Source organism: Anabrus simplex, chromosome 2 (assembly GCF_040414725.1).
Source record: "Anabrus simplex isolate iqAnaSimp1 chromosome 2, ASM4041472v1, whole genome shotgun sequence".
Classification (NCBI taxonomy): domain Eukaryota; kingdom Metazoa; phylum Arthropoda; class Insecta; order Orthoptera; family Tettigoniidae; genus Anabrus; species Anabrus simplex.
In genome coordinates this window covers 1,217,721,876-1,217,743,063 of record NC_090266.1, presented here as the reverse complement: position 1 = coordinate 1,217,743,063, position 21,188 = coordinate 1,217,721,876, and the positions used below count along the sequence as shown (strand labels likewise).

The following is a 21,188-nucleotide window of genomic DNA, read 5'->3' as shown; positions in this document are numbered from 1 at the left end:
TCTGTCCATTTCGCACCAGTTGCCGGTTTTTCGTCCCGGAAAGTCCCAAAAGTCTTGATGGCTGTAATAATATCACTTTTTTTTTTTGGTGTATTGCATATAAATTTGATTTTTTCAAATGTGATCGATCACATTATTTTAAAGGAAATACATTATACAGTTCTGTTGAGAAAAATGACAATTTGCATAAAGGTGATATGTGATACAAATTAAAATGTATTTTTGAGCCAGAATTGCTGGTGAAATGAAATCCAAGTCACGTGGCATTATAAGGAACGCATATTAGAATTAATTAAAGTTGTGTCCATTCTGTTTCCTGTAAAATTTCATGTCACCTTCTTGAATATGCCGATTCAATTAGAGATCACTCTGGTATTGCCCGGCTCCATGGCTAAATGGCCTTTGGTCCACAGGGTCCCGGGTTCGATTCCCGGCAGGGTCGGGGATTTTAACCTTAATTGGTTCGGGGGATGGGTGTGTGTGTGGCGTATTCAGCATTAAAAATCATCCTAGGTAGGGCCCTCATCTTCACGGGCACCACACTAGGCCTCTCCGGAGGCCATACGCCGTTATTATTTACTCTGATATTACTGTATACAATTGTGTTTTACTTACAGATAGCGTTCAGTTTCAAAACATGGTGAGAATATCTGCTTTTATCGTAACTGCAGGACACTGTGTATAATTGCCATTAATACATGTGCGCACTTTGCACAAGCATTATAATTAGCAAATGGCCAGGCATTCGGTACGACGACGGTGAGCACTGCGCCGTAACAACGCGTTTATATAATCAGTCGGTAGGTGGACAAACAATCACAGATTAATATGAAAGTGTTATTTCAAAACATATCAGAGGCGTCATTAAAACCACCAAAGTTGACAGAATAAATTATCTTCTATCTCTGGTTCAAATTAAATATAACTGTGAATCTTGGTTCTTTGCGAATTTACGTCTTGTGGTCCGTGGAAGTGCGAATAATAATAATAATAATAATAATAATAATAATAATACACATGGGCTTATGCTCCACTAATTGCTTGTACGGTTTTCGGAGACGCCGAGGTGCTGTCAGTAAAGTTACGCGCCTCTAAGTCTACCGAAATGAGGCTCGTGTATGAGTACCATCGGATTGAGCCGAGATAGAAAGCGCTAATTTGGGCCCCCTGGCTAGTCAAACCGGCGTGATAGTAAATATGGAAGGCTAGTATCAGCCTCGTAGCTAAACCCTTTCGCTGTACCATCCCACAAAAAAGTATAGCAGCTGTTTACACACAAGGACATAGCATCAAGGGAAGCGGCTAGTCTAGCGACGAATATGAAGCCATCTGTGTGCCGTGGTCGTGATCTTTCGGACCGATGACCTAGATGTTAGGCCCCTTTAAAGAACAAGCATCATCATCACAAACCAAATATTTTACGAAAACCGCATACGACTCTGAAGAAAAAATGTGTCGTGTCCTTCATGAGTCTTTGTGGACCGAACCAAACGCTATGATGGAGGGCGAAATGCGCTTACTGACACAGTCTGCATGCCCGATCACCGTGTCCCAAAACAAGTACTCTCCTCTGAACTATGGGACGGTAGCCACTGTAACGACCTGCAACGGAACAGCGCACTAGGAGAAAACAGGGCAAAACCTGAGGAAGAATGGCCATCTATGAACTAACCCCCTAAAGCCACCAATGCGTTAGTGTGTGCAGATCGCGAATTGGGTTGATCAGCCGTCTGAAAACATATCGATAGGAAGACTATCATTCTCACTGGCGAGTGACTGCCAATAATGACCGAAAAGGGAGTGGATAAAAGCTACGGTTGGAGAAAGGAAAGGTAGGAGCTTCTGCTACAGGAATTAGTTGGAGAAGACCCAACTGAATGCAGACACATTTTGAGACTGACCTCATAATTCTGAAAACTGCTCCGACTGGCTTTTACTGCATACAGCGTAGACCACAATCTACTAACAGTTTGTAATGCTCTCAATCTTCCGTATTCAATGGGCTTGTACACAAGAGAGCGCGCAACACACAGAAAATACGGTGGTCGGGGCAGGGCAGTGCGATAGTAAATAGTCTACCGTCAAATCCGCTATGCTACCTCAAACACTAGGGCTAGTACTGCACCAGTAGTGAGACAAATAATGGTAAAGAAGCCAAGCAGTCCCAAATCTTTGAAAGAGTGACTGTCAACAGAATAGCGGCAAATATCATCATGAAAATTGATAATGAAAAAAAAAAAAAAAAAAAAAAAAACTTGCAACATAACATTATGTAGAACACATTATAGATAATGTCATGCAATACTTACTGTTCCCAAATGCAGTACTTCTTCAGATACCTCGCGTACCACAGATCGAATGCGACTTGGCTATCATATACCAGACAAAGGCAACGATTACAGGAAGCGTATTTACCGTGACAGAACTTCAGAAAATACCATGTGGCAGCTTCACAGTTTATTAGACGACGTGTATTCACCGCTATTAATACCATTCCACAGGGCTGGAAGCTAAAACAGGTTAGGAAAATAAATCCTAAGTTGATCAATATACAGAAGTACAAAATAAACATAATGCAACATACGTAGCAAATTACATAATTTGCAAACTTCAGGAGTATTTTCTCAGTGCACTTACGTGCTTAAAGACTTTCCTGCTATACTGTACTATCTAGATGTCTGCAATAATATGTAATTATTAGAAACTAGGCTTGTTATATGAGCCCCGAAACTTGAAATATGTTACATTCCCAAAAAATGCCTGGGGTGACCGCTGAAAAAAACAAAAACAAAAAAAACAAAAAACAAGAAGAAACCACACTAACAACAGTCGCCATGGCCTGGAATTGAGGCAGGTAATTTTAGTCTTCTAGTCCTTTTTGCTAGTTGCTTTACGTCGCACCGACACAGATAGGTCTTACGGCGACGATGGGACAGGAAAGGGCTAGGAGTTGGAAGGAAGCGGCCGTGGCCTTAATTAAGGTACAGCCCCAGCATTTGCCTCGTGTGAAAATGGGAAACCACGGAAAACCATTTTCAGGGCTGCCGACAGTGGGGTTCGAACCTACTATCTCCCGAATACTGGATACTGACCGCACTTAAGCGACTGCAGCTATCGAGCTCGGTAGTCTTCTAGTCCTAACATGGTGTAGAGGTAGCGTGCCTGTCTCTTACCCGGAGGCCCGGATTCGGTTCCCGGCAGGGTTTTGCCGCCTGGTTCGAGGTCCACTCAGCCTATATATCTGACGGTGAGATGGCGGCCCCGGTCAAGAAAGCCAAGAATAACGGCCGAGAGGATCCGTTGTACCGATCACACAACACCTCGTAATCTGTAGGCATAGGCCTTCGGGCTGACCAGCGGTCGCTTTGTATGCCCTTCGGCGCTGTTTGGTTTTGTTTTGGTCCTAAAGCGGAACGTGTCTTAGCGCGCTCGCCATCGAGTTACTCGCTTCTGAACCCAATATCTTACGTTATTGCTTAATTTTTATTTATTTACTTATTTATTTACTGATTTAATCACCGGTTTACAACAGGATAGTAAACCCCAATTACAGTAACCCTAAAAATCTTTACAGTACTTATTAAATTTAAAAAACACAAATCTTAGATTTTAATCCCTAAAAAGCTTCTTAATAACTAAATTATTCAGTACCTACAGTAATATTTTGACAGCTTTCAGTGTAATGTTAATTTTTAGTGTTGTGGCGGTGTACTAGACATTGGTATGTCGAAGTTCATTATAACTGTTACCTAACAGTACACAGTCAGATCTCTTTCAGTCCTTAACGTGCTGCGTTCTGTTGAAACGCGAAAATTCAATAGGGACAGTAAATGCGTGTCATCTATTTTATTCTTTATAATTTATGCAGGTATTTGGCATCAATTATTCTTATCTGATTTTCAAGGCTGGTTATTCTGACAATGGCACCATGAATGGGGGCAAGCCATGTATTCGGTGATGTAGGAATATTAGAAAACGTTTTTGCACTCTTTCGATTAACTTAATATATTTATCGAACCTTGGATTCCATACAACGCTAGCATATTCCAGTTTTGTTCGTACAAAGAAAGGCATTATAGAGTGCTATGACCTAAATCGTCTCCCTGAACAGTTTAGTGTTCCTTATGATAAATCCTAATGCCAGGTAGGCCTCTCCTCTCACCTGTGAAGGTGCGACCCTTGTCAAGTCCGCGCCATGGTCAACAATAAGAGTGTAGTGTCTGATGTTCTCTGTAATGGTCACCTCGGGGGAGAGGATCTCGTGACATGCTGGTAGCATGGTTAAGGTTTCCTTCTCCTCCTCCCAGAAGCACTTCATCCTCTCTCTCCTTCTCGCTCGTTCTTCTCTTGTCTCCCCTACTGGTGCTTCTGTATCCCTTCTCTGCCATTCAGCTCTGGCATATTAGTTGGTCTATATCCATTCGACCAGTCCAGTCCTATGAGTTCGACAACCGACTTTGTTCCCGTCTTTCCTCTCGTCCTACCCGTTGTCCATCCTGCCTTTTCGTAGGCGATCCTGCTCCTGCTGTTGAGTTGTTCCGTCTCGCTTACTATGGCTATGTCGTCCGCAAATGCTAGGCAGTCTACCCGTGCCTCATCCCCCACACGTGTCTTTGTATCGTCCACTGTCTGATAACTTCATCCAGTGCTATGTTGAATAACATCGGTGACAGTCCCCGGTCTTGATCTCACAAACTCTTCTGACAGTGCACTCCTGGAATCTGACCCTTGCCCTTGTGTCTGTCAGTATTTCATTTTCAGTTCTCGTGTGGTACCATATAGTCCTCTGTTCTTCAGGATCCTCCCCAGCGTCTGTCTATGGAGTCGTATGCTTTCTTGAAGTCACGAAGGTTACTACCGTCCTCTTGCTCTTCAAGTCCCTGTGCTCTATCAGTTGTTTCAGAGTGAATATATGTTCTGTTCTTTCCTAAAACCCGCTTGGTAATTTCCTATTGCACTGTCTAGCCGCTAGCCTCCGCGGCTCAGGTGGAAGCGCGTCGGCCTCTCACCGCTGGTTTCTGTGGTTCAAATCCCGATCGCTCCATGTGAGATTTGTGCTGGACAAAGCGGAGGCGGGACAGGTTTTTCTCCGGGTTCTCCGGTTTTCCCTTTCATCTTTCATCCCGGCAACACTCCCCAATATCATTTCATTTCACGTGTCAGTCGTTAACCATTGCCCAGAAGTGCGACAGACTTCAGCAGCCGGCACAATTCCTATCTCCGCCGCTAGATGGGGACTTCATTCCACTCCTGATCCGGTCGAATGACTGGAAACAGGCTGTGGATTTTCATTTTCACTGTCTAGCCGCTGTTCTACTCACTTAGGAGTCTAGCAGCACCTTGTAGCAGACCTCTAGTAGCGATATCCTTCTGTAGTTGTTCTCGTCCCGCTTGTCCCCTTTCTTGTGTATCGGCACATTGATTGCATTCTTCCACCCTTCCGGTAATTTCTTCGTCCCCCAGATCTGAGTAATGACCTGGATCATGTTGTCTATTGCCTTGTTGCTTCCGCACTTTACCATCTCCGCCGCTATTCTGTCATCTCCGGTCGCTATGTTATTCTTCAGGTCCCTTATGGCTTGGGCAACCTCATTCCTGGTCGGAGGTCGTGGCTGTCTCTCTGCTACACCCGGTCCGAGTGTGGTTCGCAATTCAGTACGTTGTGCAAGTACTCGGCCAGTATTCTAGTGTTCCCCTTCGCACTTACGGCCATGTTCCCTTTCTCGTCTCTTATGAACAGTTCTTTGCCCTTGCATTCTGTCAGTCTTTGTTTTGAACTTTCCAAACAAGTCTCTAAAGTTGTTCTCAATCTCGTTCAATTCCTGCTTCCTCCTCTGTCTTCTTGTCCATCTTATTGTTCTGGCTGTTGCTTTCCTCGCTTCTAAAAAGACCTCCCATTTTCCAGAGTTTTTCTGGCTGTTCCAGTTTCTCTAGGCCTTTCTCCACTTCTCTACTTTCTCCTAGTCCTCGTTCCACCACCAGAGCTTCTTCTTCTTATTCTTATTCTTTTATCCCACATAACTCAGCCTCTTTTCCCATGTCCATCTTCAAGTCTTCCTATTCAATCTGTGTTTGGATCCCCTCCTCGTACTTGTCCTAGTTGCGTCTTAGATTGCCTCGGTCGATCTTGGATTTTCCCCGTTGCTCTCTCCATCTGTGGCTGTCTACCCCTGTGTTCATGATCTCTTTTGTGCTCGTCCGATTTATCACAACATGATCAATCTGAAATTTCCCTAAACTTGTCCGTGGGCTTGCCCATGTCTTTTTTCTTGTTTAGTTTGGCCCTGAAGTGTGCTGTCATCAGTCTCAATTTGTGTTCGCGATACAGTTCGATTAATCTTTCCGCATTTTTACTTGCCCTCCTGTGAGCTAAATACTCTCCTACTAATCCCTTATGTTGATTATAACTTCCGACCTGTGCATTATAGGCACTCACGAGTATTTTTACCTGTCTGGTATGCTTTCGGACCCTTCCTGTTCTTGTTGTTTGTCGGAACATGGTTGTTCACTATCGTGTACTTCTTGTTCCCTGCTCGGAAAGTCACTGTTGATATCTTTTCCGACCTGCCCTTTACCTCAATTATTCCATCCTCGTATCACTTGCCCCCTATGAACCCTGTACCGAAGCATGTAGGTGCGTCTCTCACCTTTCCCATTCTGATTTCTGGCTTTCTTTCAGCACTATGAAGCTTTCTGACTCAACTGTATTTTTGTCCCTCTCATCTTGTCTCTTGCAAGGCTAGTCTTGTATCCCGATGTTTCTTTCATCCAGTCTATTATCTGTCTGAGTTTGTCAGTCTTCGTCATTGTACGTTTATGGTCCCCATTCCGAATACTCTTTTAGCTTTATCCTTGTTGAGGTTCTGAGAAGCTCTGACTCTTCCCTTGCGCACTTCTCAGCAGGTCCCCCAGAATACGACTGCCTGTTTGCGTCGGTCTTCGCCGAAGGGGGATTGTCCCCCTGGGGTAATTTAGATTCTATTGTGCGAACCATTCCATGAGCTGAAAAGTAAGTTTGTTGGGGCGCCTCGTGGCCGTCCAGTCTTGCGACTGAGGTTGTTAGCCCCTAACATGGGGAACAGAAGCTTTTGGTAGCCGCTGCTAACATGAAGCTACCTCATAGATTTCAGTGGCATTTCCTCCACTGAGGGCCATCGCCCGCCTAAAGGAACTCATCCGCCCGAAGCCATTGGCTATCTTAGGGTGTCAGGTTATTTCCCTCCACACAACAATCGGCATAAAATCGCTGGCTGTATAGTCTACTCTATTACTGTAGCAGGAAGAACCTGGCCATGCTGGCAACAACATATATAGGACAGGTCTACAGTCTTGCTGTTAGTAGAGTCTCCGGCGTCAGAATGGGAGAAGTGGCCGATCTCTCCACGTTTGATAGAGGGCACATTGTGATGGTACGGCACCTTAGTACCAGCATCTCTGAAACGCCGCGGCTTGTGGGCTGCTCTCATGCCGCTGTTTTGAGCACGTCCGAAAGCGGTGCAACGATGGACCAAAAACGGCGCGTCGTCCAGCCATGTGTCAACAAAGCTTCATCCATGCCAGAAGCTAGCAAAGGCTGTCGCACATTGTTCGGAGCAACCCCGGGACATAGTTCGAGAAAACTCCAACAGGTACAGCGGTGATGGGCAGGCCCATGTTTCCCAGCACATGGTTCATCGAACACTGCTGTGCGTTGGACTGCGGAGTCGAAAGATCAGTCGTACTTCAATGCAGACTGCACTCCACCGAAAGTAGTGCATGTGGTGGGCACGTCATCGCCACCGGAAAACGTGTCGCCTAGTCCAGTGAATCCAGATTCCTGGTACATAACTTCGATGGCCGAGTTCCGTCAGTGGCTATGGCACGTGGTTGCACGGCCGGGCGTAGACAGGCTGGGGGAGGTGTGATGATCTGGGCGATGTTTTCAGGGGACACACTAAGGCCCATTATTCGGGTATACCAATCCCTAACACCTATCTGATATCTGGACGTTACTGGGTACCATGTCCATTCGTTCATGTAAACAATGGTCCCTGAAGGCACGGCCACTTCCAACAGGATAATGCACCAAGCCACACCGCCCGGATTGTAAAGGATTGGTTCCAGGATCATGACAGTGAATGTGTATTCACGCCGTGGCGGCCGAATATGAACCACACTGAACATTTGTGGTTCGACTTGGAGAAGCTGGTTCGTGCTACATCACCACCGCCCAGCAGTGTACAACAGCAGGACCTGCTGTTGCGCTCGCGGTACAACCTCGTTGAATCGATGCCTCGCCAAATGGTTCTTCTGGCAAAATGTGGTTCTACATCGTATTAGGTAGGTGGTCATAATACGTAGGTGGATCAAAAGGTTAGTTGCACTAACGCGCCGCAGCAGCGCGCTGTATCTCGCAAACGTGGGCACAGAGGAGAAAGGGACAGACACTGCCCACACGTCTGTTAGGCAGGTCGCTGTGGAGCCTCGTCTAGTATTGTGTGAATAGCGGCCAAATGAAATGGCGCGTCAACTGGACGTTCATTCCAAATATGAGGTGCGTGCGACAATCCGATTCCTATGGGCCAAATGGAAGAATTGCACGGACATGCATCGTGAAATTAGTGCTGTGTATGGGGAGCGGGCCATTTCCCGGCAAGGTAACGTAAAGTGGTGTCAGCAATTCGAAGCCGGACGCACGGATATCACGGACAACCATCGCGAAGGCAGGCCCGCAACGTCCAGGACCCGTGCAAAGGTCAACAGTGTGAATGCGATCATTAGACAGAACAGGCACTTTAAACTGAGAGAAATCGCGACGGAGCTGAACATGTCGTATGGCAGCGTGTTCGCCATTGTTCATGAGGACCTTGGATATCGTAAGCTGTGTCAAAGATGGGTCCCACGTCTTCTCACCGATGAGCACAAGGCACAACGTTTCCAATCCTCCCTGGCATTTTTGCAACGCTATGCCGCAGACGGCAACGGGTTTCTGCGGCGAATCGTCACAGGCGACGAAACGTGGGTCCACCACTTCACCCCCGAAACGAAGCGAACATCAATGGAACGGGTGCACCCCTCATCACCACAACGAAAGAAGGCCAAGGTTCAACCTTCAGCCGGTAAGGTTATGGCGACAGTGTTCTTTGACATGGAGGGTTTGCTGCACGTGGAATTCATGCCGAAAGGAACGACGATCAACGCGGCGTCGTATTGTCAAACGTTGCACCGGTTGCGTAAAGCGATTAAAGAGAACCGCCGGGGGAAATTGAGCGCCGGTGTGATTTTGTTGCACGATAACGCAACACCTCACAAGGCCCGCCAAACGAGAGAACTGCTGTAGCGTTTCAAGTGGGAGGTCTGGCAACATCCACCCTGCAGTTCCGACCTAGCGCCATGTGACTTTCATCTGTTCCGTAAGCTCAAAACGAAGCTCAGTGGTCGACGTTTCCAGACCGATGAGGAGGAGAAGGCCGCTGTCTGCGAGTAGTTGCAGAACGCTGGAGGAAATGTTTATGCGTCCGGCATCGCCAAGTTGGTTGTGCGTTCACAGAAATATTTGGAGTCTCTTGGAAACTATATGGAAATGTGACGTTACAGTGTATGTCGTTATAGTCGTGTTGTTGTTGTATAGGTGGTGTAATAAATGGCCATAACTGGGAAGTACAACTTATTTTCTGATCAGCCCTCGTATGACGACGCCCTAGTAAGGAGATGTTATAGAGCACCATGTACACGGTGGTTGGACTGGAAGAATCGATATTTTGGCTGTAGCGAGACTTTCAACACATAAATCATACATTTTTTGCAGCAAATGGGAAAAGTGTGCCAAACAGCCGTAGGTATTATACAGTATAACAGTTACTAGAAAAAGAACTAAAAGGATTACGAAAGATCTATGACAATATCACACAATGGCTGAGAAAAGCATTCACTAATTGAGGTCGCCAATACATACAGGCTCTTGGCGAAGATGGCATGGAAAATGGTTAGAATTGTGAAGGTAGCGGCTCTGAAATTAATTTGCCTAGTATGAAAATGGGAAACCGCGGAAAACCAACGTCAGCACTGTCGACGGTGAGGTACCACGTAGGCAACTCGTTCGGTTTTAATGGAAATGAATAGGAATGTACGGTGGTGAATTGGCAGGAGCAGGTGCTGCTGCTGCTGCTGCTGATGATGATGATGATGAACATAAGGTGATGATGTTTACAGCTAAAAATAAGGGGTTGCTGAAGGGCTGAAATATAATACTGGAAAAAATACTATTCGGTATCATATGGACGTGACATAGTTATCTTCGCTTCGTCTTACTGGCTAAAGACAATGGAAATATTTACTAATACTTGACTGAATGTTAATGTCCATTTATTGTCTGTACTTGCGGGGTAACTGAGAACTAGCAGAGACGTCCCTACCGAGGAGTTTGGTAGAATAGTGCCACTCTCACGATGGCCACTGAAGGACGTCGAGGTCCCGATTCTAACAATATACTGTATTCAAACGCGGGCTTTCAAATCCTCTCAAGGACTTGGAGGGGTAGTTGGTGGCTTCTTGAACATCTCAATGCATAAAATATGGCTTAAAACAAACACTCATTCCTTGGCTGAATGGTCAGCGTACTGGTGTTTGGTTCAGAGGGCTTGGGTTCGATTCCTGGATGGGCCGAGGATTTTAACTGCGTATGGTTAATTTCTCTGGGAGCCTCCGTGGCTCAGGCGGCAGCGCGCCGACCTCACACCGCTGGGTTCCGTGGTTCAAATCCCGGTCAATCCAAGTGAGATTTGTGCTGGACAAAGGGGAGGCGGGACAGGTTTTTCACCGGGTATTCCGGTTTTCCCTGTCATTTCCAGCAAAACACTCCAATAACATTTCATTTGTCAGTCATTAACTATTGCCCCCGAGGAGTGGGACATACTTCGGCAGCGGGCATAATTCCTGACATCGCCGTTAGATTGGGGCTTCATTCATTCCATTCCTGGCCCAGTTGAATGACTGGAAACAGGCTGTGGATTTTCATGGTTAATTCCTCTGGCTGGGGAACTGGATGTTTGTGCTAACTGCAACTTTCGTGCAACTTATACACAATACTAACCTCCATCACACTAACACGCAGTTTCCTATACACGGCAAACTCCACCCACCCTCGTCGGAGCGTCTGCCTTACATAGGCTGCACCATGCTGGGAACAGCCACACGAAATTATTATTATTATTATTATTATTATTATTATTATTTATGGGAAGAGTTCAGTGCTGTTTAGATGGGCCGTATCTTCTTGGAAGAGATGGCAAACTGCAAACTTTACACTGATGTGTTACATACCAACCGAATATGTAAATGACTGATTGCCCTATTTACTTCCATCTTAATCTTTTTACTTCCTCTAGCAGTAAAGACCGACTCCTGTGAAAAATGAGTTCAGTTATTTCAACAAGATCTCACTACAAATTAATACGTGATCGACTTCCTAAATGCAGCAGTTTAGCCATGCATAACGCAATAAAAGCTGACAAAAGAGTTTTATAACTTCCATCAAAAATGCACAAACATTTCTGGAGTATTTTACTTTTTATTTGCAAAGTCCTGGCACGTAATAATTAAATCATGGACGTGGACTCTTCGATTTGATGATGTGCTTCCACAAAAAATGTTCCAAGTCATCGGAAGAAATGAAAGATCTGTGATAATATCAAGCAATTAATCTGAGAATATCATTAACCGATGTCGCCAAGACTGAGTGAAAGCACAGGCCTGCTTTAGACATTGGCTTACCCAGCATCAACTATCACAGAGAAAATCTAGGTAACTCAGAGAGAAAATCAGCCTTTCATGGACGAGAAATCTCATTACTAAATACATATTCTGAGAAGATTGCGAACTCTATTAACTGATGGGAGAAACCATGGGAAACTTTTCATGAACAAGAAATATATGTACAGTCGAACATCGATATATCGAGCCAACTTTACTCGAATTTTCAGTACCTCGAAATAATTTCAATCTTCCTGCCGTCTGTTCTATTCTTTACGTGTATTTATTTCTCTATTACATGAATTACTCCATTTCTCGAAGCAAACGTTACTTCCACAGAAGATAAAAATATTCTGCATTCTTCGGTCCCACATACAAAGTGGACGAGGAAAAGCTTCAGGGTGAAAAACAGAAGAAACGAACAGTTTTCCCCCAAATTGTTAACGAAGGTATGTTTTCATGTTCGTCTATTGTATGTACTCAGACTTCAACGACTTGCTAAAAAGTTAAAAAATACTTGGAGTTTGTTTTTAAACACTTATGACAGTATCAAGCCGTTCCTTGATATGGAATGTCTTTTACCAATCACAGCTGAGGAGCTAATGAAGATGATTCTTTCTTTTCTTTTACAATTTGCTTCACATCGCACCGACACAGATAGGTCTTAGGCGACGATGGCTAGGAGTGGGAAGGAAGTGATCATGGCCTTAATTAAGGTTGGAGGTGTGAAAATGGGAAACCGCGGAAAAATCATCTTCACGGCTCCCGACTGCAAGCTGATAATTACGTGGCCTAAACCGGTGGGTAAGGAAATGGAAAGAAACGGTTATAGCCCATGAATAGGAATTGTCCCGGTATTTGACTGGAAGTGAAAATGGGAAACCACGGAAAACCATACTCAAGAGAGCCGACGGTAAGGCTCGAACCCTCGAACCCACTCGTCTCCCGAATGCAGAGCTTGGCTCCATAGCCGTAGCGCGTTAACACGTGCGGCCGCCCCTATGTTCATACGAATCTGTACGCGCAGAAAATCACATATCTCTTCAAGTTAGACATATACGTATTTCGATATATACATACATAATCATTATAGACCGTTATGCCTTTCAGCGTTCAGTCTGCAAGTCTCTGTGAATTTACTAAACGTCACCACAATCCTCAATTTGCAACTAGTGATGTGGCCTCATTTAGTTCTATGCCTCTTATCTTTAAATCGTTAGAAACCGAGTCTAACCATCGTCGTCTTGGTCTCCCTCCACTTCTCTTACCCTCCATAAGAGAACCCATTATTCTCCTTGGTAACCTATCCTTCTCCATTCGCCTAACATGACCCAACCACCGAAGCCGGCTTATGCGTACAGCTACATCCACCGAGTTCACTCCTAAATTATCCTTTATCTCCTCATTCCATGTACCCTCCTGCATTGTTCCCATCTATTTGTACCACCAATCATTCTCGCTACTTTCATGTCTGTTACTTCTAATTTATGAATAAGATATCCTGAGTCCACCCAGGTTTCGCTCCCGTAAAGCAAAGTTGGTCTGAAAACAGACCGATGTAAAGATAGTTTCGTCTGGGAGCTGACTTACTTCTTATAGAATACTGTTAATCGCAACTGCGAGCTCACTACATTAGCTTTACTACACCTAGATTCAATCTCACTTACTATATTACCATCCTGGGAGAACACACCACCTAAATACTTGAAATTATCTACCTGTTCTACCTTTGTATTACCAATCTGACATTCAATTCTCTCTAAAGAAGATAATGCAGTTCTTACCTTGTTATTCATGTGGTTTGTTCATTTTCTGAATCATCGTCATCATGTAAGGAAATGAATGGAAAAAAATCATCCATACTCTGTGTACAGTGTTCAATCCTCGGATTTGATCCATCCCAATCATCACCACAATTTTCACCTCGAAGCTTGTTATGACGTTGACAGGTTCATCATAAAGCTACATCGATTGACATCTTACTGTCGAGAGGAAGGATGTCTCAAAAAGCATTTACTAAAGGAGCAGCGTGCGTAGATAAAAATCCTGGCGGTAGACATAGAATCAGATGTTTTGGCATCTGATATAAGGTTCTATGTTTATAGAACATATTAATAGCCACACTTACTTGTGTGAGATAAATAAAATGTTGCGTATTAGCATGCGAACAGCATGCACATTGACAGTTTTGTTTGTTGTCAAGGCGACTGTTTGTAACAGTGTAGACTTTTTCAGCTATCTGTTCCATAGCGTACGATGTCGAAGCACACACTAATGTTGATGATAAAGGATTATCCTTATTTATAGTCTTGTAATAATATTCGTTAGCGGATAGTAAGTAACATCACTCATATGAATAAGACAATACGCTGTTGTGTTAGCAGGAATGTTTTCAGATGTTTCAAATTCTAAACGAATGTAGACAGGAGATTCTTTTATAGATTCTTCATGATAAGAGCAGTTATAACTACAATCGGTTCTTTATTTTGAAATTCTTCAGGCGAAAATAGCGGACGATGTTCTTTCTGATAATACGATGATTGGAATTTACAAAACATGTCATAGAGCATCCCAAATTTATTTTTCTCAAAACTGATGTCCATGTTTTCGTATCGACACGCAATTCCGTTGAAATATAGTCTAATATTTCTTCATTTACAGTGATTAAACTGTGAGCTATTTTTTCCATTATTGAATTTACGATGGGTTTGAAATCCAAAAATAATATACAAAGGCTTCCCAGTAAAAAGGTGACGTTTTAACAGCCCAGCTATGCTTGGTTGTAGGTGGTAACACAGCATATTCATGCAACTCCCAACTTCGAAAACGTATAGGTAATGGTGTATCATTTTCTACAATCTTGAGCAATCGAAGTTTTCTAACTCGATCAGATAATGTTACATGTGGAATCCTCCACAATATACGATTAAGTGTAATTTTCGAGTCCACTGGTGATTCTGCTGCTTTAAGAGAACCATAATCACTTCGATCACGGATCAGAAATAGATCTTGTTTTGCGTTGATTATAATACGTCTAAAAGTCTTCTGCGAAGCCAATAATATGTTTCAATCATAACATACCTGTACAAGTTCCGTCCAGATTAATCATCCAGTTGTTAGTAGCTTTTGGACACCATCCTGCCATCCGTAAATGATAACTTTCTTCATCACAAAAAGAAAGGCAGAGTTTCATTGCACTTATAATACCAACATTCTTCGTTCGATCTATTTCAACATTATTTACTTCATATCGCGCTTCAGAAAAGAGAAAAGCTAGACCATGGCTGTATATTTGCGATGTACTTGGTCCACTTCCATCTGACATATCTAGTCGTCCTTCAATATAAAGGTAGCTTTCGTGTGGTAGGGTGTATTCTTCTTGCTGATTAATGATAAAGCGAATTTCATGATTGTTATTTAATCCAAACGTAAAAGGTTGATAAGAATGAAGCTCCCGTCGTACTACACCTTCATAAGTTTCTAGTGTATTCATAATGTCTAGCATTTCCTCCATTTTGTTGTAGTAGCGTATAACCTAAACATTGGGGTACCTGCTTATGGTTATCTGTTAACTCGGTGAGTCTTCGCAAACATGGAGTATGACTTCGGAACGTACACCGTGTTTTATAGTTGCTTTTTATACTGGTTTAAGATGAAGTTTGTAAGCTACGTACGTGCGCCGATCTAAATAAATAAGCTGATTATGTTTATTTACAAGCCTAAGAGTGATGTTACGAATCTGTTTTACAGACACAGGATGATAAAGAACTACTGACGGTTTCTCACGAACAGTATATCCACGTTCCCCTGTAATAATAAAGTCGTGCAGGACATGCGAAGTTTGCTGATTACCATTCAAGTCTGTAATAATATTACAAGTAATGTATACATGATGATCATCGAAGAGTGTTATATGTTGTTCAGATTCGTAACGTACGTACGGTAGGAGCTCCCTTGGTGAAAATCCAAGCAATGGTCCAATCGAATCATGTTGTGATTTGAAGTTAATCTTAAATGATGATTCAATAACATTTATGTGCAATGTTGCTTACAGTAATTGAGAAATTGTAATTATGATTACTAAACTCTCTTCTCTAAACTGTTCAATTAACGTACTTTCAATGTAGTCGTGATTATCGTCTACTGAATAACTGCCTGATGGTAGCGTTACCACATACTTAATAGAACTTGTTTACACCATCACGCACATCATAGGTTTTATTGTAGCTTTCTAACGACTCTAGTACAAGACTATGTAGCTGATATCCAAGTTCGATCGGTGGATTAAAATAGACGGTTGTTTCAGGTCCTTCTCCACGTACAGCGAACGTTCTTTCACCGCTAATCATCACGTGCACACTAATGCTCTTTGTCTACTGTCTGGGTTTGATATAAGAACGTAAGATATAATCGTCCGCACATGCGTGTATTGAATTTTTGCGAACGGTTTTTATTGTGAACAATGTCTGCACTGCTTCCGAAATAACGTATGAGCTCAAATGGAGGAGGTAAGTCTCCATGGCTATCGAAATACCCTAGTTTAGATTTACGTTTCACGTAGGGAACGTAATGAGTTACAGGTCCGCGACTGTTGTCTAAGTTAATTACAGCACTCTTATTTTCACGTGGGCACGCTGGTAGTTAATCGCGCAAATGCACACCTCGAAAATAATGAATTCCTAGTTGTTTAGCTAACGTAAGAACTTCTTCGTGGGTCAGAGCTCGATGTGGCAGTGCATTCAGTAGACTTTTTTTGGGAGATATGTAGATGCTAAGCCCTTTCTCGTATGGCGCTAGCTTCATGTGTACCCCCTTGCCTCGTAATGCAATTGCCTCCATCGTCTTATGATGTTCTCTCGCTTTCAACTGTTGTTTCACTTCTTCTACAGCCTTAACAGTTCTTGCTACAACACTAGCACCACTCAGCAATAACCTTAAAGCTTCTAGTCCAGTAAACAGCGTAGGAAGAAATCCTCCTCGTTTTGGTACAGGAATAATTCGTGCACGTTTACCAAACATTGCTCTGCACTTTGGAGATATTCTCGCTCTTACTGCGCGTAGTGCCCTAGTAATATCTACACGCGGATTGTATTCCCCTCAAATAGCTTTTTGTGCAGCCTTTAAAAAACTTTCCATCTAACAGTTTTAGTTCTCTTCTTCTTCATATCGTTTGGATATTGATGTTTCACCATTCCGTACACGACTTTACTCGTCAAAAGAAAATTATAAATTAACCGTTACCGTTGTTTCGTTTGATATATATATTGTACCAGGAACCGCCAGCGGTCTGGAACATAATTTATTTCAGCGTGAGGTACTGCGAAGTAAACAAAGTCACAGCTGGAACTTTCGAGTGAGAGCGAGTAACTACGTCACGAGCTTCACGCAAGGATGTGACATTGCTATGACGGGCCGATCACGTGTACAGCGCGTGATGGCATGGAAAGGAATGGTATAAAAGGACAGGTATTCGCCAAGTAAGTCCGTTCATAACTCGCAGCTGAAGGAACAACACGATGTTGTACGCGAGTGACTACGCCGAGGTTCGAACATAGCCGCTACGAGTGAGGTTCGCCGGAAAGAACTCTGCCGTAATTGTCGTCAAAAGACTTGTATTCAAAGTGCTACTTTTGGACTTACAAATCTTCCGAAATTAAAATACGAACTTAGTTTTCACGAACTACTAGGACTATTTTGAGAATGTGTGACAATAACTTAAACTGTGGTATAATGTATTTAAACTTCAACTCAGTCGAAAGCGAGTGTGTAGAACTTGTACTCACACCAGATTTATCTTTAACTTGGAACATTTGTCATATAAAAGTGGGTGCATATTAACGCAATTTTGCAGTGAAATACATAAATACTTAGTCTTTTAAAGCAAGTAACGCAATGAAAGTGTTTAAAGATTGGTATTTAATGCAAGTGTGATTAACTCTAAACAGCATTAAAGCATTCGTCTCGGGTGAACAAGACAGTGCCGCATTAGACGACTTCTTCAAAACAATGTAGCTATTTGAACATACAAACATGCATGTGTTTAGAACACTTCTACTGTTCTAAATATAACTTTTCTTCGTGTGTCATACCAATGATTATATTAGAACTGTGTTTTTCCTCTGAACAGTTATTCCGATAAATGAGCTTTCGTAATTTTGCTTCTAGTGTTAACAACAGTGAACAAGTACACATAACAAAATACCGTGCATACATTTATGAAGTGCAAATACGACTTATTTTGAATGGGACACTACCACGCAATCACAGTCAGTGTTGAACTTTCTCGTGTTCGCTACATTACACAGTGACGCGCGAAATCCTGACGAGTGCCTATTTCTCGTAATAATCATATCTGCCTGCCGCTACACAAGCTGAATCTCGAGTCGACGTGGGGCGTGTCAACAAGGGAATGGAACTGCGGTATACACATGGGATATGGAGCGTGGTGCTATGGTGACGACTTCACGACACCGGCTGCCTATGGTGACAACTTGCTGTTCGCTGACCAGCAGCTGTCTACATTGCAGTCCTGAGTTCCAGTAAAAACAGGTGATATGAAGTGTATTTTAAACCACTTTCAAAACAAGTGCATAAAATTCCACAAAACAAACTTTCTTCTTGCCAAGTGGATTAGTAAAATCAGTGACTTCGTTTAGCAGCTTTACGAACAATTATTACAACGCTCATTGGAAACTAGACTTTTACTAAATTCTAGTTTGCGTTATTTTTGAAGTGTAAAAGTTTTCATACGTATAAAAACTTTTAGGGAGAACTTCACAAACTTTGAAAGTGAAAGAATATTTATTTTAAAGTGAAATATATTATTTAAAAAGGCTGTAGGAAACAAGTGATATGTAGTGTTTAAAAAGACTGTAGGAAACAAGTGATATTTATTATTTAAAAAGAGTTTAGGAAACAAGTGAAATTTATTATTTAAAAAAGACTGTAGGGAAAAATTCAGTATTTGGAATTTTGAATTTGATCTTCTGGTGAAAGACATTCATTTCAGTTAGTTTATGGTGACTTACGTAAAAACAAATTATTTTCAAAACCTCAAGATAAAGGCAATCTTTTGTAGATATCATGTTTTTAAATCAGGTAAACATTGCATTAAGGAAATTTTGTAAAATAACTTTCTTTAATGTTTAAATAATTTGCCAACGAAAGGAGCTGGAATAATACAGTAGCAAACATTGCCCATAAATACATGATGGTGAATAATTTGAGATTTAAGCCCAACTATTATTTTGCTCCGAGTACGCCTCTCTGTAGCTGCTCCATAAGAGCCGTCCACCCCTACGTGAAGATTATCATGCCCACATCCCTAATCATTTCCCGGTACAATATGTATTACTACTGCCTACTTTATTATTCAGTTACAATGAAGATTATAAAGCAGTAAGTGGCACTGTGCCACATCTCTTACCTAGTTCTAGTACAACTACAAAAGGACATCACGGAACGTTGTCTCCTTTTACTGTTCGTTGTATTATATCAGGTCCATCGGGATGTGTGAAGAGAAATATTTTACTTACACTCATTACATCTTTAAATGCATAAAACTTCGAAAATATTTACGTTTTCGCAAAGTCACTCTATCAACCGCTATATACTATTCTACAAATTGTAATGCACGATCTGGTTAAAGATGGAATAACATATTTTGAATTTAAATCACATGAGCAAGTACCTTTACCGGATGATGTGCTTCCCAATTCTCTTATGATATTTGACGATGTCGCAACAGAACAGCAAAAAGTTATTCGTTCATACTTTAGTATGGGACGACATAAATATGTTGATTGCATCTATTTATGTCAAACCTATTCTCGTGTGTCTCAGCAGTTAATACGCGACAACGCAAATATTATGGTGCTTTTTCGGCAAAATGAGCGCAATATGCGGCATGTATCATGTTAACACTGATATGACATTCAATGACTTTAAACGTGTGTATGCTACATGCTGGTCATCACATCGTTACAGCTGAAGAAACTGATGTTCAGCATGGACGATATCGGATGGGTTTCGATCATTTTATATGCATTAACACAGAATTACAGTCACGACTTGATCATACACCATCATCATGTTAACATCTAGCAAGGAGATTACAAAACATATAATCCATGCTCGAAACAATATTCGACGGAAATTTAAAGAGCTTACACGTATTCAAGCAGATACTGATTTATTTTTGAAAACGCAAATAGGTACGCCACTAAAAGAAACTTCATTGCCGCAGTCTTCCACAAGTTTTGTTTCTATGCACACATCATATTCTAAAGAGAAGCATGAAGAGAAGCATAAACAAGAAGAGGAGCAGAAAGAGGAAGGATATGGAAGAAGATAAGAAAGAAGAGGATGAGGAAAGATAATTTAACGATACTTCACCATCTAAGCGTGTTAAGTTTTTAACTACAGATGTTATTGCTGAAACACCTACAACATCGACACAAGATCATCCTTCTTTGTCTGAGGTTATGATCACACCAGAGTATCGTAATCAGTTTAGAACTTTTATTCAAGATACTTATGGGTCTCTCTTTGCTCCTTATATAGAAAAACTCTTTACAGGACAAACTGACACCACCTACCGTATTCGCTATGAAGACGATTGTTTCTGGATAGGAAATGAAAATGTTAAGATTAATAGCAACAGACTCATGTAAAAGGTGTTACCTATCAACCTACTAAATGACTCTTAGAACTTCTTTTCTCACGAATACCTGACAAGATGATCTTAAAAAATATAAAGCAATACTTATTGCTACTGACGCAACACGATGTAATTACAAGAGAACAGAAGCTGTAAATGCAAATAAGGGTCACAAGTGTCGTGAGTTTATTTCTAAGCTGTTTCCGACACACCAATCAACAGTACGTGGTCCTAAGGTTATCTACAAGCCTTTGTTGCCGTATGCAGCCGTAAGATACTGGAATGACCCAAACTTACTCGTTGAACGATTACAACTTCTAAGAGCATCGAAAGATGCTGATCACACAGGTCACGAATCAGAAATTCTAGAAATAGAGAAAGAATTACGACATGCGGGTATTATTCAGTAATGGCTTGTCAGGATAAGATCTCATCTTAAAGGTAAGCATCGCACACGAGTTACATAAACCAGCACATCGCATCTACTGCGCAGACGCGTTATTACACGTGGAAAAGATGATCCCTGGCAAGCAGACTTAGTAGAAATGATTCCATATGCCTCTAGCAATAAGGGGTATAAGTATGTACTTACTGTTATCGATGTGTACTCCAAGTTTGCTTCTGTACAACCTGTGCGTTCCAAAACAGCAGCTCAAGTCAAAGACGCATGTAAACATATTGTTGAAGAATCCAGTTACGTATTTATTTCGCGATCTAAGAGAACAGCCTACTGAAGGAGGATTCCACATCGAAGAACTGCAGAAAACAAAATATCCTGATCACTATTTAATCGAACGTG

General features: G+C 42.2%; 2 protein-coding genes across 8 annotated transcripts in view; one reads left to right on the top strand and one right to left on the bottom strand.

Annotated features, from left to right (window-relative positions):
• The window catches only part of DNAlig3 (DNA ligase 3), a 957,513-nt gene that overhangs the window by 683,222 nt on the left and 253,103 nt on the right, over positions 1-21,188 (bottom strand). For 2 of the 5 annotated variants that reach the window (XM_067142216.2, XM_067142215.2), the window contains one exon: positions 2,310-2,510. The exons of 1 other annotated variant lie outside the window; for it this stretch is intronic. In XM_067142216.2, coding sequence (XP_066998317.2) covers positions 2,310-2,494 — 185 coding nt within the window. In that variant the 5' untranslated portion in view covers positions 2,495-2,510. Of the gene's footprint in view, positions 1-2,309; positions 2,669-21,188 lie in introns of those variants that run through there. 2 more of the 5 variants (XM_068226432.1, XM_068226433.1) reach the window with 1 other exon arrangement.
• CNMa (CNMamide) overlaps positions 1-21,188 on the top strand; it is a 428,349-nt gene that overhangs the window by 203,539 nt on the left and 203,622 nt on the right. The gene's annotated exons all lie outside the window — the stretch shown is intronic.